General features: G+C 44.5%; 1 protein-coding gene across 4 annotated transcripts in view; it reads left to right on the top strand.

Moving 5' to 3' along the window:
• LOC106595576 (Bardet-Biedl syndrome 4 protein) overlaps window positions 1-17061 on the top strand; it is a 29956-nt gene continuing 12895 nt past the window's right edge. For 2 of the 4 annotated variants that reach the window (XM_045713659.1, XM_045713657.1), the window contains exons 1-4: window positions 1-55; window positions 1187-1364; window positions 8960-9003; window positions 11909-11988. In XM_045713659.1, the coding sequence (XP_045569615.1) occupies window positions 11975-11988 (14 nt within the window). In that variant the 5' untranslated portion in view covers window positions 1-55; window positions 1187-1364; window positions 8960-9003; window positions 11909-11974. Of the gene's footprint in view, window positions 1365-8959; window positions 9004-11908; window positions 11989-17061 lie in introns of all 4 variants that reach the window. The other 2 variants (XM_045713656.1, XM_045713655.1) reach the window with 2 other exon arrangements.

The following is a 17061-nucleotide window of genomic DNA, read 5'->3' as shown; positions in this document are numbered from 1 at the left end:
CATGGCAACAGGCTCCTGTGCTGTTAAGATGGCGGACGAAGAAAACACACTAACTGTGAGGATAATTTACTTGCTATGAATTGGGATTACAATGGTAAACCGAATAAAATCTGCAATGTCTTGGATATAACTAGCTGGGATGTTTGTTGTTAGCAGTGTAATGTGTCTAGAAACGTTTTGCTGAGCATTCTCCAGCTCTAGCTAGCTGAAAACATAGCAGCTAGCTAACGACTAACGTTAGCTTGTTAATGCTAGCAAAGTCGTTACAGCTCCGTATGGGGCCATGGCTAAAAGGGATCCAGCTTTTGTCAAATTAACGTCAAAAGTTGGAAGGTTTTTCATTTTAACTAACCCTTTTCCTAATCTTAACCTAATTATCACAACCTGCTACATTAATACGTTTTGCTTAGCTAGATAATTAGCTAAACTCACGAAATTGATGTCATAACGTTATTTTGTTTTAAATCAACGGGTATGCCTTTATTCCATCCGTCGATAATTAGTGTACATTCAATTCAAATAGTTCAAAGATTTATCTTGCGTTCTTAATGACGCCCAATAGTACTGGACGCCACAAGCAGATGTGAAGTCGTCATTACTAGTCGGCGACACGTTGTTATTGTTGGACAGCAAACATGGCGGATGAAAGTGTTGCTGGAGCCAGCCTTATTAACTTTCGTTAATGCATTTGGTAAATAATGCTAAGTCTACTTTCTAGTAGTCAGAATAATCTCACTCGAGATATACGCCTGAGTAGACAACGATATGACGTTGAACGACAGCACAGACGACGACAGTTTTTGCGATTACGCGCTACAACCACTATATGTACTGACGAAAGAAGCAGCAATCGAGAATGCAACATGCTTTCGAGGTGTGTGGACGCGGTGAAGATGTTTGCAGTATGATGTTGAATGGTTTAGACGATGATCAATGGCGCAAACACTTCCGCATGTCTCGGGCCACGTTTGAACACCTTGCACAGTTAGTAGAGTCTGAGAACTAAACAGACCACCAATGTCTGAAACACAATTGAATACCGTGGTGTGCAACACCAAGCGAGTACCACATTATTTCAAGTTTATTTGGAGTCAGTGTCTCCACTGTTTGCATCATTCTAAGACGGGTGACTGTAGCTGTCGTGAAGACAAGTACAACCGTTTTATTTCGCTACCTGGTGGTAAAGGCATCCTAGCCACCATCTGTGGGTTTAAGCAGCTTGGGTATCCACAATGTGCTGGTGACATCGGCGAGACACACATCCCCATCACTGCCCCAAAAGAATATCCAAAGGACTACTTGAACAGCAAAGGGCAGTATTATCCTGTGTTGCAGTCTGTTGCTGATCACAACCACAACCTCTGGTAAGTGTTCAGCTGCTAGTCTAATTTCTGTTTTGACAAATAGAGGCCATGTTACCACTTGGTGTGATATGCCACATTTGAGGAGTTTGTCTTTTTCTAGCTTCACTGACGTCTATGTGGGGTGTCTAGATGGCACAGGGTTTGCTGTGTTTTGACAGGATGATTAGATATTCAAATCAAATGTTATTTGTCACATACACATGGTTAGCAGGTGTTAATGCAAGTGTAGCGAAATGCTTGTGCTTCTAGTTCCTAGTTCCGACCATGCAGTAATATCTAACAAGTAATCTACCAATTCCACAGCAACTACCTTGTACTGACAAGTGTAAAGGAATGAATACGAATATGTACATAAAAATATATAAATGAGTGATGGCCGAACGGCATAGGCAAGATGTAATAGATGGTATGGAGTACAGTATATACATATGAGATGAGTATTGTAGGGTATGAAAACATATAAAGCAGCATTGTTTAAGGTGGCTAGTGATACATTACATCAGGATTGCAAGATGCAGTAGATGGTATAGAGTACAGTATATACATATGAGATTAGTAATGTAGGTTATGAAAACATTATATAAAGTGGCATTGTTTAAAGTGGCTAGTGATACATCTAATTACATCAAGATGCAGTAGATGGTATGGCGTACAATATATACATATGAGATGAATAATGTAGGTTGTGTAAACATTATCTAATGTAAATCATATAAAGTGGCAAGTGATAAATTCATTACATCAATTTTTAATTATTAAAGTGGCTTGAGTTGAGTCAGTATGTTGGCAGCAGCCACTCAATGTTAGTGATTGCTGTTTAACAGTCTGATGTCCTTGAGATAGAAGCTGTTTTTCAGTCTCTCGGTTCCAGCTTTGATGCACCTGTACTGACCTCGCCTTCTGGATGTTAGCGGGGTGAACAGGCAGTGGCTCGGGTGGTTGCTGTCCTTGATGATCTTTTTGGCCTTCCTGTGACATCGGGTGGTGTAGGTGTCCTGGAGGGCAGGTAGTTTGCACCCGATGATGCGTTGTGCAGACCTCACTACCCTCTGGAGAGCCTTCCGGTTATGGGCGGAGCAGCTGCCGTACCAGGCGGTGATACAGCCCGACAGGATGCTCTCGATTGTGCATCTATAAAAGTTTGAGTGTTTTTGGTGACAAGCCGAATTTCTTCAGCCTCCTGAGGTTGAAGAGGCACTGCTGCGCCTTCTTCACAACGCTGTCTGTGTGGGTGGACCATTTCAGTTTGTCTGTGATGTTTACGCCGAGGAACTTAAAACTCTCCACCCTCTCCACTACTGTCCCGTCAATGTAGATGGGGGGCTGCTCCCTCTGCTGTTTCCTGAAATCCACGATCATCTCTTTTGTTTTGTTGACATTGAGGGGATGAGAGTATTGGCCAACTCTGATCATTTCAGACTGGCAGGGGAGCAGGGGGGGGTCGTCTTTTTTTCCCCAGGAAGTATGTGATTAAACATCAGTTATAGAGAATAAGCACATAACTAAAACCTTTGCAAGCATAGTAATGACCTATTTACTGCATGTATACAATTGTTTCTGAATCTACAATTATTCTCCTCTGCCACAGAGTTCAGCGATTGTCATTGGTATAGAGATACCAGTTCATCTGGTAGGAGACCCAGCGTACCCACTGAAGAGGTGGTTAATGACAGGCTTTTCCCAGGACACATCTCTGAATAACCACCAGCAGAAGTTGAATGACCACCTGAGTTCTGCCAGGGTGGCTATTGACGACGTCTTAGGACGCTTGAAGGGATGCTAGAGATGTTTGGTGAAGTGCATCAACGTTGACGACAGACACTAACGGCGTGTTGCATACTGCACAATGTGTGCGAACTGAAGAAAGAACAGTTTCTGGCATGAAGGAAACATTGGCCAAGATCAGTTGAAGAAAGAACCGTTTCTGGCTGAATGGAACTGGATCATCAGCAGACAGAGGCTTAGCTCACAGAGCAAGACCATAGTTTACTACAAGGGCCAGTGGTGGAAAGTGTTGCTACCGTACGGGATGCCATTATGACTTCTTTACAGGACACCATCATAAACGTGCACGGATGTTTTAGTTTTGTGGTGCAAGTTGTTTGTGATTAGTGTTAAATACCACGGTGCTCAAGTTGTGGCTATGCCAACAAAGAACATTTCGTAACAACGTTGTGAATTTGCAGTGCAACACTTTTTTTTTTTTGCTTGAATGCTATTTACTTTTGCACAGTACGTTTTCAAGATGTTTGTGAATTATGTTAGACTTTGTATTTGTACGATTTTTTTTACGTGAACGTTATGTTACATTACTTTGTACTTTTAAGATTTATGTGAATGCTTTGTTCTTGGAAGAGATCCTCAATAAATGTGTTTTATGAACATGTGTAGAACAAAGACATCGCAATGCAATTTAGTCTAACCAAATCAACACTCAATGAAATTAATAACATATTGTAGAGGTAATTTAATATTTTAAACCCACACAAAAAACCTATCGGTGATAGAAAATGTAGAAATAAACTTGGCAACAAAGCACAGACAAATCTTGCATTTTAACAAATACCGAACACAGTATTTTGTATTTGTGTTTATTCCGGATCCCCATTGGCTACAGCTACTCTTCCTGGACTCCAATTACATACAATAACACATTGTTACACACTACTCTAACATAACATATCGACAATACAAAATCAATAATACATCAACAGTAAAGTGAGTTATAAGGGAAGCAAAAGCCCCACAACAAAAGGTGGTGAAAGAGGTAATGAGTGTATTAAAGCTCCTACATAAAAGGACGTAGGCATGCCGTCTCTAGATCCATGTCATGCCTAGTAAAGGGCCTGCTAGCTGCATCAAACTCACTTCAAGTGTTCTAGTCTACCAAAGATGGCTGTCTGTGACCAAAAGAGTCTGATGGTCCAGGTGTAGTGTATAATGGCTGTCTGTTACCAAAAGAGTCTCATGGTCCAGGTGTAGTGTATAATGGCTGTCTGTTACCAAAAGAGTCACATGGTCCAGGTGTAGTGTATAATGCCTCTGTTACCAAAAGAGTCACATGGTCCAGGTGTAGTGTATAATGGCTGTCTGTTACCAAAAGAGTCACATGGTCCAGGTGTAGTGTATAATGGCTCTGTTACCAAAAGAGTCTGATGGTCCAGGTGTAGTGTATAATGGCTGTCTGTTACCAAAAGAGTCTCATGGTCCAGGTGTAGTGTATAATGGCTGTCTGTTACCAAAAGAGTCACATGGTCCAGGTGTAGTGTATAATGGCTGTCTGTTACCAAAAGAGTCACATGGTCCAGGTGTAGTGTATAATGGCTGTCTGTTACCAAAAGAGTCACATGGTCCAGGTGTAGTGTATAATGGCTGTCTGTTACCAAAAGAGTCACATGGTCCAGGTGTAGTGTATAATGGCTGTCTGTTACCAAAAGAGTCACATGGTCCAGGTGTAGTGTATAATGGCTGTCTGTTACCAAAAGAGTCTCATGGTCCAGGTGTAGTGTATAATGGCTGTCTGTTACCAAAAGAGTCACATGGTCCAGGTGTAGTGTATAATGGCTGTCTGTTACCAAAAGAGTCACATGGTCCAGGTGTAGTGTATAATGGCTGTCTGTTACCAAAAGAGTCTGATGGTCCAGGTGTAGTGTATAATGCCTCTGTTACCAAAAGAGTCTCATGGTCCAGGTGTAGTGTATAATGGCTGTCTGTTACCAAAAGAGTCTGATGGTCCAGGTGTAGTGTATAATGGCTGTCTGTTACCAAAAGAGTCACATGGTCCAGGTGTAGTGTATAATGGCTGTCTGTTACCAAAAGAGTCACATGGTCCAGGTGTAGTGTATAATGGCTGTCTGTTACCAAAAGAGTCTGATGGTCCAGGTGTAGTGTATAATGCCTCTGTTACCAAAAGAGTCTGATGGTCCAGGTGTAGTGTATAATGGCTGTCTGTTACCAAAAGAGTCTGATGGTCCAGGTGTAGTGTATAATGGCTATCTGTTACCAAAAGAGTCTGATGGTCCAGGTGTAGTGTATAATGGCTATCTGTTACCAAAAGAGTCTGATGGTCCAGGTGTAGTGTATAATGGCTGTCTGTTACCAAAAGAGTCTGATGGTCCAGGTGTAGTGTATAATGGCTGTCTGTTACCAAAAGAGTCTGATGGTCCAGGTGTAGTGTATAATGGCTGTCTGTGACCAAAAGAGTCACATGGTCCAGGTGTAGTGTATAATGGCTGTCTGTTACCAAAACAGTCACATGGTCCAGGTGTAGTGTATAATGGCTGTCTGTTACCAAAAGAGTCACATGGTCCAGGTGTAGTGTATAATGCCTCTGTTACCAAAAGAGTCACATGGTCCAGGTGTAGTGTATAATGGCTGTCTGTTACCAAAAGAGTCTGATGGTCCAGGTGTAGTGTATAATGGCTGTCTGTTACCAAAAGAGTCACATGGTCCAGGTGTAGTGTATAATGGCTGTCTGTTACCAAAAGAGTCTGATGGTCCAGGTGTAGTGTACAATGGCTGTCTGTTACCAAAAGAGTCACATGGTCCAGGTGTAGTGTATAATGCCTCTGTTACCAAAAGAGTCACATGGTCCAGGTGTAGTGTATAATGGCTGTCTGTTACCAAAAGAGTCTGATGGTCCAGGTGTAGTGTATAATGGCTGTCTGTTACCAAAAGAGTCACATGGTCCAGGTGTAGTGTATAATGGCTGTCTGTTACCAAAAGAGTCTGATGGTCCAGGTGTAGTGTACAATGGCTGTCTGTTACCAAAAGAGTCACATGGTCCAGGTGTAGTGTATAATGGCTGTCTGTTACCAAAAGAGTCTGATGGTCCAGGTGTAGTGTATAATGGCTGTCTGTTACCAAAAGAGTCTGATGGTCCAGGTGTAGTGTATAATGGCTGTCTGTTACCAAAAGAGTCTGATGGTCCAGGTGTAGTGTATAATGGCTGTCTGTTACCAAAAGAGTCTGATGGTCCAGGTGTAGTGTATAATGGCTATCTGTTACCAAAAGAGTCTGATGGTCCAGGTGTAGTGTATAATGCCTCTGTTACCAAAAGAGTCTGATGGTCCAGGTGTAGTGTATAATGGCTGTCTGTTACCAAAAGAGTCTGATGGTCCAGGTGTAGTGTATAATGCCTCTGTTACCAAAAGAGTCTGATGGTCCAGGTGTAGTGTATAATGGCTGTCTGTTACCAAAAGAGTCTGATGGTCCAGGTGTAGTGTATAATGGCTGTCTGTTACCAAAAGAGTCTGATGGTCCAGGTGTAGTGTATAATGGCTGTCTGTTACCAAAAGAGTCTGATGGTCCAGGTGTAGTGTACAATGGCTGTCTGTTACCAAAAGAGTCACATGGTCCAGGTGTAGTGTATAATGGCTGTCTGTTACCAAAAGAGTCACATGGTCCAGGTGTAGTGTATAATGGCTATCTGTTACCAAAAGAGTCACATGGTCCAGGTGTAGTGTATAATGGCTGTCTGTTACCAAAAGAGTCTGATGGTCCAGGTGTAGTGTATAATGGCTGTCTGTTACCAAAAGAGTCTGATGGTCCAGGTGTAGTGTATAATGGCTGTCTGTTACCAAAAGAGTCACATGGTCCAGGTGTAGTGTACAATGGCTGTCTGTTACCAAAAGAGTCTGATGGTCCAGGTGTAGTGTATAATGGCTGTCTGTTACCAAAAGAGTCACATGGTCCAGGTGTAGTGTATAATGGCTGTCTGTTACCAAAAGAGTCTGATGGTCCAGGTGTAGTGTATAATGGCTGTCTGTTACCAAAAGAGTCTGATGGTCCAGGTGTAGTGTATAATGCCTCTGTTACCAAAAGAGTCTGATGGTCCAGGTGTAGTGTATAATGGCTGTCTGTGACCAAAAGAGTCTGATGGTCCAGGTGTAGTGTATAATGGCTGTCTGTTACCAAAAGAGTCACATGGTCCAGGTGTAGTGTATAATGGCTGTCTGTTACCAAAAGAGTCACATGGTCCAGGTGTAGTGTATAATGGCTGTCTGTTACCAAAAGAGTCTGATGGTCCAGGTGTAGTGTATAATGCCTCTGTTACCAAAAGAGTCTGATGGTCCAGGTGTAGTGTATAATGGCTGTCTGTTACCAAAAGAGTCTGATGGTCCAGGTGTAGTGTATAATGGCTATCTGTTACCAAAAGAGTCTGATGGTCCAGGTGTAGTGTATAATGGCTATCTGTTACCAAAAGAGTCTGATGGTCCAGGTGTAGTGTATAATGGCTGTCTGTTACCAAAAGAGTCTGATGGTCCAGGTGTAGTGTATAATGGCTGTCTGTTACCAAAAGAGTCTGATGGTCCAGGTGTAGTGTATAATGGCTGTCTGTGACCAAAAGAGTCACATGGTCCAGGTGTAGTGTATAATGGCTGTCTGTTACCAAAAGAGTCACATGGTCCAGGTGTAGTGTATAATGGCTGTCTGTTACCAAAAGAGTCTCATGGTCCAGGTGTAGTGTATAATGGCTGTCTGTTACCAAAAGAGTCACATGGGCCAGGTGTAGTGTATAATGGCTGTCTGTTACCAAAAGAGTCTGATGGTCCAGGTGTAGTGTATAATGCCTCTGTTATCAAAAGAGTCACATGGTCCAGGTGTAGTGTATAATGGCTCTGTTATCAAAAGAGTCACATGGTCCAGGTGTAGTGTATAATGGCTGTCTGTTACCAAAAGAGTCACATGGTCCAGGTGTAGTGTATAATGGCTGTCTGTTACCAAAAGAGTCACATGGTCCAGGTGTAGTGTATAATGGCTGTCTGTTACCAAAAGAGTCACATGGTCCAGGTGTAGTGTATAATGGCTGTCTGTTACCAAAAGAGTCACATGGTCCAGGTGTAGTGTATAATGGCTGTCTGTTACCAAAAGAGTCACATGGTCCAGGTGTAGTGTATAATGGCTGTCTGTTACCAAAAGAGTCACATGGTCCAGGTGTAGTGTATAATGGCTGTCTGTTACCAAAAGAGTCACATGGTCCAGGTGTAGTGTATAATGGCTGTCTGTTACCAAAAGAGTCACATGGTCCAGGTGTAGTGTATAATGGCTGTCTGTTACCAAAAGAGTCTGATGGTCCAGGTGTAGTGTATAATGGCTGTCTGTTACCAAAAGAGTCACATGGTCCAGGTGTAGTGTATAATGGCTGTCTGTTACCAAAAGAGTCTGATGGTCCAGGTGTAGTGTACAATGGCTGTCTGTTACCAAAAGAGTCTGATGGTCCAGGTGTAGTGTATAATGGCTGTCTGTTACCAAAAGAGTCTGATGGTCCAGGTGTAGTGTATAATGGCTGTCTGTTACCAAAAGAGTCTGATGGTCCAGGTGTAGTGTATAATGGCTGTCTGTGACCAAAAGAGTCTGATGGTCCAGGTGTAGTGTATAATGGCTGTCTGTTACCAAAAGAGTCACATGGTCCAGGTGTAGTGTATAATGGCTATCTGTTACCAAAAGAGTCTGATGGTCCAGGTGTAGTGTACAATGTATCCCCAGAGGGGAATGGTGAAGAAGGTGGCAGGATGCAGGCCAGAAGTTGCTCCAAAATTGAGACTCCCTGACCACATCCCAATTTGTTGCCTCACAGATCTCCCTCTTTTCAGCTCCCAGTGGCCTCTGAGACGAAGAAAACGCCAGGCTCCAAAAGGTAAATGTCTAATTACACAACAGTGACTTCTTCTCTTCAACAGACTCTACAGTTTTCCATTGAAATGTCACATACACCTGTGTTTTAACATGACAGTGGAGGGCATTAGTTGTACAGAAAAAAACATGCATATGATGCTATAGGCCTATTTATTAAGGGGAAATGGTTTGGCTAACTGACAGCATTTACTAACGTCACCCTAGTCAAAATTACTCTTGACATCCAGGTTGCCTCCCGCAATTAAAAAAATGCTCCGGCATAACAGCGTCTGTACGTAATAGAACATCAGTTTGACATAGAGGAACTACGTCACTGCCTACCAGTGGAGACTGCTGAGGGAGGATGGCTCATAATAATGGCTGGAATGCAGTCATTGGAATGGCATCAAACACATGGAAACCACTAGTTTGATGTCTTTGATAGCATTCCATTAACTCCATTCCAGCCATTATTATGAGCCGTCCTCCCCTCTGCAGCATCCGCTGCTGCCTAGTCACTACCTTTTCCGCTTGAATAAAATACAAAATTGTAGCTAGCAAGATGATCACATAGGTTATTTTTTTATGAGTGCATTTCGCAAGTGGCTAGTTTGTATTAACTACTTTAACTAAAACCACTGCAAATGTTTTCCATGCAAACTTTGGTTTGGAATCACGACATTCTGGCATGTCTGCTTCGTGATCTGTCTGAAGAGGACCCACCGCAGAGCAATTTTTTTCCCGTTATCGTAGTTGCCAAAACAGTCCGTCGTTGAAACCCGATCCTCAGTGTTGCATAGGGACAAGACTAAGTCAAAATGTTAGAATTGAATTAATGCTCGCTGCAGTGTGTTAGACTTTAAACAAATATTTTATTTGACTGAAGAGGGCGCCCTTACCCTTTTTCCAATGATTAACCTGACAGAAACTTACAACCATATTCCAGAACACAGTACAAATGTATAGGCCTAGCATTCGTATAGAATAGCTTGTAGATATTGTTTTCATCCATCCCACAGAAGTTGACCTTTTAATAAAAAATAAAAAAAAGCCATGATATCACCCTTAGGCCCCCTCATACATCACCCACTGTATTTTGTGTGCCAACTCTTAATGTTGTGCAGCCCACTACAGAAGTCATGTTATTGATACAAAGCAATTGCAGGAGAAACACTAACGCACAGTTCTTCCACTTGACCTCAATTTCCAAAGAGGTGACAAGTTGAATAGTGAACTTGATCCGCTTCAGGGGTCTTTTGATCTCGGCAGGCTTTTCTTCAAGCATTCTGCTCCAACTTATCCTCTTTGCTCAGCTGGACTTTTTTTTATAGCGAACAGAATAATACAAATCTGTCTCCTCTCTCTCTACACATTACCGAGATCATGCATACAATGAGAGGATTTTTTTGGTGGGGATGAAACCTTTTCGCTGGCTATATTTGGACGGTTCCATGCTGGGTTCCTCTTCCTATTGCTGCTTTTCTATTTATTGTCCCATGAAGACGTCACAGACGAACCCCCCTCCTCAAAATCTGCCCAGCTTTAGTAAGAGTGGACTTAAAGTGCCACAGGGCCGCAGCTGAAACCCAGAGACAAGAATATTATTGCTGTCTCGGCAGGAGCCAAAGCGGATTAAGCCCACAAATAAGGCCACTCCAAATCTGATGCGGCAAATATGAGAGGGGGATGCAGTCTCCATGCACTGCAGTCTACCACTCAGCGAACAGGGGAAAAGGGAAGGCTTTCTCTGTGGGGTTAGAGTGAGGTTCCATTCGAGGTTCTTGCTGTGAGACACTGGAGCTCCGACTTAACAATTGGCGAGATAAAACAGAGGGGAGCTTTGGTGTAAATCACAGTTTTTCCACAGGCACTAACCTAACAACATCCACCCTGTAGTGTAGTCTCAGGCAGCTTCATTTCATATAGCCAGTGTCCTATTGCTGCCTCACAAGTAGGTACAAGATAAAAGGATTACTGAAATCAAAGAAGTCACTCTATTTGGAATTAGAAAGGCAGCTATCTTGAATACAATTGTGTTCTGCTAGAGGAAAGGTTTCCAGTACTGTTATACAGAAGCATGGTTGGCATGGCCATCTTATCTCACCAAATATATCCTACTGTATTGAATTTCATGTTCCCCATTGTCTGTCTGTCTGTCTGTAGCATGTGCTCCTTCTCATTCCTGTCAGGAGCACTGAGCTCGTTAAAGACGTGGTTGCCTGGGCAACAAGGATAATATCTTAATGGCAGAGGCGTAATAAAACAACATCATTGTCTGTAACTAACAATTAGCAGTACTGTAACTATTATCTAACTTACTGAGGTATTATGTCTGAGTAATGTAGCCCGAAGGGCTTTTATTGGAAAATGTTGCATCGGTCCTTGTCTTATTAATGACTGATGCAGAGCACCGTAGTTTCAGGTAATAAAATGTCCATAACTTTTAAAGAGGGAGTCTCTTCTGATTTATCATTGAAAATGCTATAAATATTTCTTAATTTAATTACATATCTTATTGATATTTCTACATTCCTTTCTTTTTACTTTTTTGGATTATTGTGTATTGTTTTGTATTGCTAGGTATTACAACACAAGCATTTCCCTGCACCTGTGATAACATCTGCAAATCCAATAAATCCAATAAACTTTGATTTGACATAGTTTAACATGAAATGGCCATTCACTGGCAGCATGACTCAACACATATACAGTAATGTCAGCTTCAGTAGTTCTGAGAGGTCAGAATGAGACCGTTTTTGCTGTACTTGATTTCTGACCACGTCATGGATTGTTCTATTAAATCTATTCTTATCAGTGCGGGTCAACAAGGGCCTTAAATGAGAAAGTGTGGAGGGGTTTGTTTGGTATCGGGCCAATATGCCGTCTCCTCATCACCCCTGAATGTCTACTCTGCCTCTCCTCCTCAGCTCCGGAACTTCCCATTCTGGAGAGGAGGAACTGGCTCATCCACCTGCACTACATCCGCAAAGACTATGAGACCTGCAAGGTATGCTCCCCCTGCAACGCTGTCTCTCCCGGTGGTCCGGTCCCTGACTGTCATTCATTCCCGCTTGTTTAATGTGTATTGGTGTCACACTGACCTTTCTGTCAGCCTAGACAGCATGCAGATAATGAATGAAGGCATCAAGGGCTCCTTCCCCCTCACTTTGTCTTAGTGTCTTCTGCTGAGAAGATAGTGATGTAATCTTCTGTTTCAAGCTGTGTTCCGTCTGGAAATGTGAAAATGCTACTAGCGCATGCTATTTTTCTCCTATCCTGCCTGCGTAGTTAAATAAATACAATAATGAATGAATGAACCCACTACACAATCTCAGAAGTACAGTTTTGTAACAACAGCTGTTATAACACTTGTTGTGGGTGAAAATGGGAATGAACCGAGAATGTTGGTTTACTACAGGTAACTGCCAAAATAAAGGAAACACTTAAGTAAATGAGAGATACAAAGTATATTGAAATGGGTGATTCCATACAGGTGTGGTTCCTGAGTCAATTAAGCAATTAACATCCCATCATGCTTAGGGTCATGTATAAAATGTTTTGGCTACCGTGGCTATGCCCCCATAGGATGACAATGGCCCCATCCACAGGGCACGAGTGGTCACTGAATGGTTTGATGAGCATGAAAACTATGGAAACCATATACCATGGCCGTCTCAGTCACCAGATCTCAACCTAGTTGAACACTTACACTTATTGGAGATTCTGGAGCGGTGCCAGAGACAGCGTTTTCCACCACCATCAACAAAACACCAAATTATGGAATTTCTTGTGGAAGAATGGTGTCGCATCCCTCCAATAGAGTTTCAGACAATTCTAGAATCTATGCCAAGGTGCATTGAAGCTGTTCTGGCTCGTGGTGGCCTAACGCCCTATTAAATCAAATCAAATTTTATTGGTCACTTACACATGGTTAGCAGATGTTAATGCAAGTGTAGCGAAATGCTTGTGCTTCTAGTTCCAACTGTGCAGTAATATCTAACAAGTAATCTAACAATTTCACAACAACTACAAGTGTAAAGGAATGAATAAGAATATGTACATATAAATATATGGGTGAGCGATGGCCGAACGGCATTGGCAAGATGCAGTAGATGGTATAGAGTACACTATATACATTTGAGATGAGTAATGTAGGGTATGTAAACATTATATAAAGTGGCATTGTTTAAAGTGACTAGTGATACATTTATTGCATACAATTTTTAATTATTAAAGTGGCTAGAGATTTGAGTCAGTATGTTGGCAGCAGCCACTCAATGTTAGTGATGGCTGTTTAACGGTCTGATGGCCTTGAGATAGAAGCTGTTTTTCAGTCTCTCGGTCCCAGCTTTGATGCACCTGTACTGACCTCGCCTCCTGGATGATAGCGGGGTGAACAGGCAGTGGCTCGGGTGGTTGCTGTCCTTGATGATCTTTTTGGCCTTCCTGTGACATCGGGTGGTGTAGGTGTCCTGGAGGGAAGGTAGTTTGCACCCGGTGATGCGTTGTGCAGACCTCACTACCCTCTGGAGAGCCTTACGGTTGTGGGCGGAGCAGTTGCCGTACCAGGCGGTGATACAGCCCGAAAGGATGCTCTCGATTGTGCATCTGTAAAAGTTTGTGAGTGTTTTTGGTGACAAGCCAAATTTCTTCTGCTTCCTGAGGTTGAAGAGGTGCTGTTGAGCCTTCTTCACCACGCTGTCTGTGTGGGTGGACCATTTCAGTTTGTCCGTGATGTTTACGCCGAGGAACTTAAAACTTTCCACCTTCTCCACTACTGTCCCGTCGATGTGGATAGGGGGGTGCTCCCTCTGCTGTTTCCTGAAGTCCACGATCATCTTTGTTTTGTTCATGATTGATTTGATTGAGTTGGAGGATTCCATGGCCACGCAGTCATGGGTGAACAGGGAGTACAGGAGAGGGCTGAGAACGCACCCTTGTGGGGCCCCAGTGTTGAGTATCAGCGGGGTGGAGATGTTGTTTCCTACCCTCATCAACTGGGGGCGGCTCGTCAGAAAGTCCAGGACCCAGTTGCACAGGGCGGGGTCGAGGCCCAGGGTCTCAAGCTTAATGACCAGTTTGGAGGATACTATGGTGTTAAATGCTGAGCTGTAATCGATGAACAGCATTCTTACATAGGTATTCCTCTTGTCCAGATGGGTTAGTGCAGTGTGATAGCAATTGCGTCGTCTGTGAACCTATTGGGGCGGTAAGCAAATTGGAGTGGGTCTAGGGTGTCAGGTAGGGTGGAGGTGATATGATCCTTGACTAGTCTCTCAAAGCACTTCATGATTACGGAGGTGAGTGCTACGGGCGATAGTCGTTTACATTTACATTACATTACATTTAAGTCATTTAGCAGACGCTCTTATCCAGAGCGACTTACAAAATGGTGCATTCACCTTATGATATCCAGTGGAACAACCACTTTACAATAGTGCATCTAAATCTTTTAAGGGGGGGGTTAGAAGGATTACTTTATCCTATCCTAGGTATTCCTTAAAGAGGTGGGGTTTCAGGTGTCTCCGGAAGGTGGTGATTGACTCCGCTGTCCTGGCGTCATGAGGGAGCTTGTTCCACCATTGGGGTGCCAGAGCAGCGAACAGTTTTGACTGGGCTGAGCGGGAACTGTGCTTCCTCAGAGGTAGGGGGGCCAGCAGGCCAGTGGTGGATGAACGCAGTGCCCTTGTTTGGGTGTAGGGCCTGATCAGAGCCTGAAGGTATGGAGGTGCCGTTCCCTTCACAGCTCCGTAGGCAATCACCATGGTCTTGTAGCGGATGCGAGCTTCAACTGGAAGCCAGTGGAGAGAGCGGAGGAGCGGGGTGACGTGAGAGAACTTGGGAAGGTTGAACACCAGACGGGCTGCGGCGTTCTGGATGAGTTGTAGGGGTTTAATGGCACAGGCAGGGAGCCCAGCCAACAGCGAGTTGCAGTAATCCAGACGGGAGATGACAAGTGCCTGGATTAGGACCTGCGCCGCTTCCTGTGTGAGGCAGGGTCGTACTCTGCGAATGTTGTAGAGCATGAACCTACAGGATCGGGTCACCGCCTTGATGTTAGTGGAGAACGACAGGGTGTTGTCCAGGATCACGCCAAGGTTCTTAGCACTCTGGGAGGAGGACACAAGGGAGTTGTCAACCGTGATGGCGAGATCATGGAACGGGCAGTCCTTCCCCGGGAGGAAGAGCAGCTCCGTCTTGCCGAGGTTCAGCTTGAGCTGGTGATCCGTCATCCACACTGATATGTCTGACAGACATGCAGAGATGCGATTCGCCGCCTGGTTATCAGAAGGGGGAAAGGAGAAGATTAATTGTGTGTCGTCTGCATAGCAATGATAGGAGAGACCATGTGAGGATATGACAGAGCCAAGTGACTTGGTGTATAGCGAGAATAGGAGAGGGCCTAGAACAGAGCCCTGGGGGACACCAGTGGTGAGAGCGCATGGTGCGGAGACAGATTCTCGCCACGCCACCTGGTAGGAGCGACCTGTCAGGTAGGACGCAATCCAAGCGTGGGCCGCGCCGGAGATGCCCAACTCGGAGAGGGTGGAGAGGAGGATCTGATGGTTCACAGTATCAAAGGCAGCAGATAGGTCTAGAAGGATGAGAGCAGAGGAGAGAGAGTTAGCTTTAGCAGTGCGGAGAGCCTCCGTGACACAGAGAAGAGCAGTCTCAGTTGAATGCCCAGTCTTGAAACCTGACTGATTAGGATCAAGAAGGTCATTCTGAGAGAGATAGCAGGAGAGCTGGCCAAGGACGGCACGTTCAAGAGTTTTGGAGAGAAAAGAAAGAAGGGATACTGGTCTGTAGTTGTTGATATCGGAGGGATCGAGTGTAGGTTTTTTCAGAAGGGGTGCAACTCTCGCTCTCTTGAAGACGGAAGGGACGTAGCCAGCGGTCAAGGATGAGTTGATGAGCGAGGTGAGGAAGGGGAGAAGGTCTCCGGAAATGGTCTGGAGAAGAGAGGAGGGGATAGGGTCAAGTGGGCAGGTTGTTGGGCGGCCGGCCGTCACAAGACGCGAGATTTCATCTGGAGAGAGAGGGAGAAAGAGGTCAAAGCACAGGGTAGGGCAGTGTGAGCAGGACCAGCGGTGTCGTTTGACTTAGCAAACGAGGATCGGATATCGTCAACCTTCTTTTCAAAATGGTTGACGAAGTCATCCGCAGAGAGGGAGGAGGGGGGGAGGGGGAGGAGGATTCAGGAGGGAGGAGAAGGTAGCAAAGAGCTTCCTAGGGTTAGAGGCAGATGCTTGGAATTTAGAGTGGTAGAAAGTGGCTTTAGCAGCAGAGACAGAAGAGGGGAATGTAGAGAGGAGTGAGTGAAAGGATGCCAGGTCCGCAGGGAGGCGAGTTTTCCTCCATTTCCGCTCGGCTGCCCGGAGCCTTGTTCTGTGAGCTCGTAGTGAGTCGTCGAGCCACGGAGCAGGAGGGGAGGACCGAGCCGGCCTGGAGGATAGGGGACAGAGAAAATCAAAGGATGCAGAAAGGGAGGAGAGGAGGGTTGAGGAGGCAGAATCAGGAGATAGGTTGGAGAAGGTTTGAGCAGAGGGAAGAGATGATAGGATGGAAGAGGAGAGAGTAGCGGGAGAGAGAGAGCGAAGGTTGGGACGGCGCAATACCATCCGAGTAGGGGCAGAGTGAGAAGTGTTGGATGAGAGCAAGAGGGAAAAGGATACAAGGTAGTGGTCGGAGATTTGGAGGGGAGTTGCAATGAGATTAGTGGAAGAACAGCATCTAGTAAAGATGAGGTCAAGCGTATTGCCTGCCTTGTGAGTAGGGGGGAAGGTGAGAGGGTGAGGTCAAAAGAGGAGAGGAGTGGAAAGAAGGAGGCAGAGAGGAATGAGTCAAAGGTAGACGTGGGGAGGTTAAAGTCACCCAGAACTGTGAGAGGTGAGCCATCCTCAGGAAAGGAACTTATCAAGGCGTCAAGCTCATTGATGAACTCTCCAAGGGAACCTGGAGGGCGATAAATGATAAGGATGTTAAGCTTGAAAGGGCTGGTAACTGTGACAGCATGGAATTCAAATGAGGAGATAGACAGATGGGTCAGGGGAGAAAGAGAGAATGTCCACTTGGGAGA

The sequence above is a fragment of the Salmo salar genome, unplaced genomic scaffold, assembly GCF_905237065.1.
Source record: "Salmo salar unplaced genomic scaffold, Ssal_v3.1, whole genome shotgun sequence".
Lineage (NCBI taxonomy): Eukaryota > Metazoa > Chordata > Actinopteri > Salmoniformes > Salmonidae > Salmo > Salmo salar.
The sequence above is the reverse complement of the archived record's forward strand: the minus strand, read 5'-3'. Positions and strand labels throughout refer to the sequence as shown.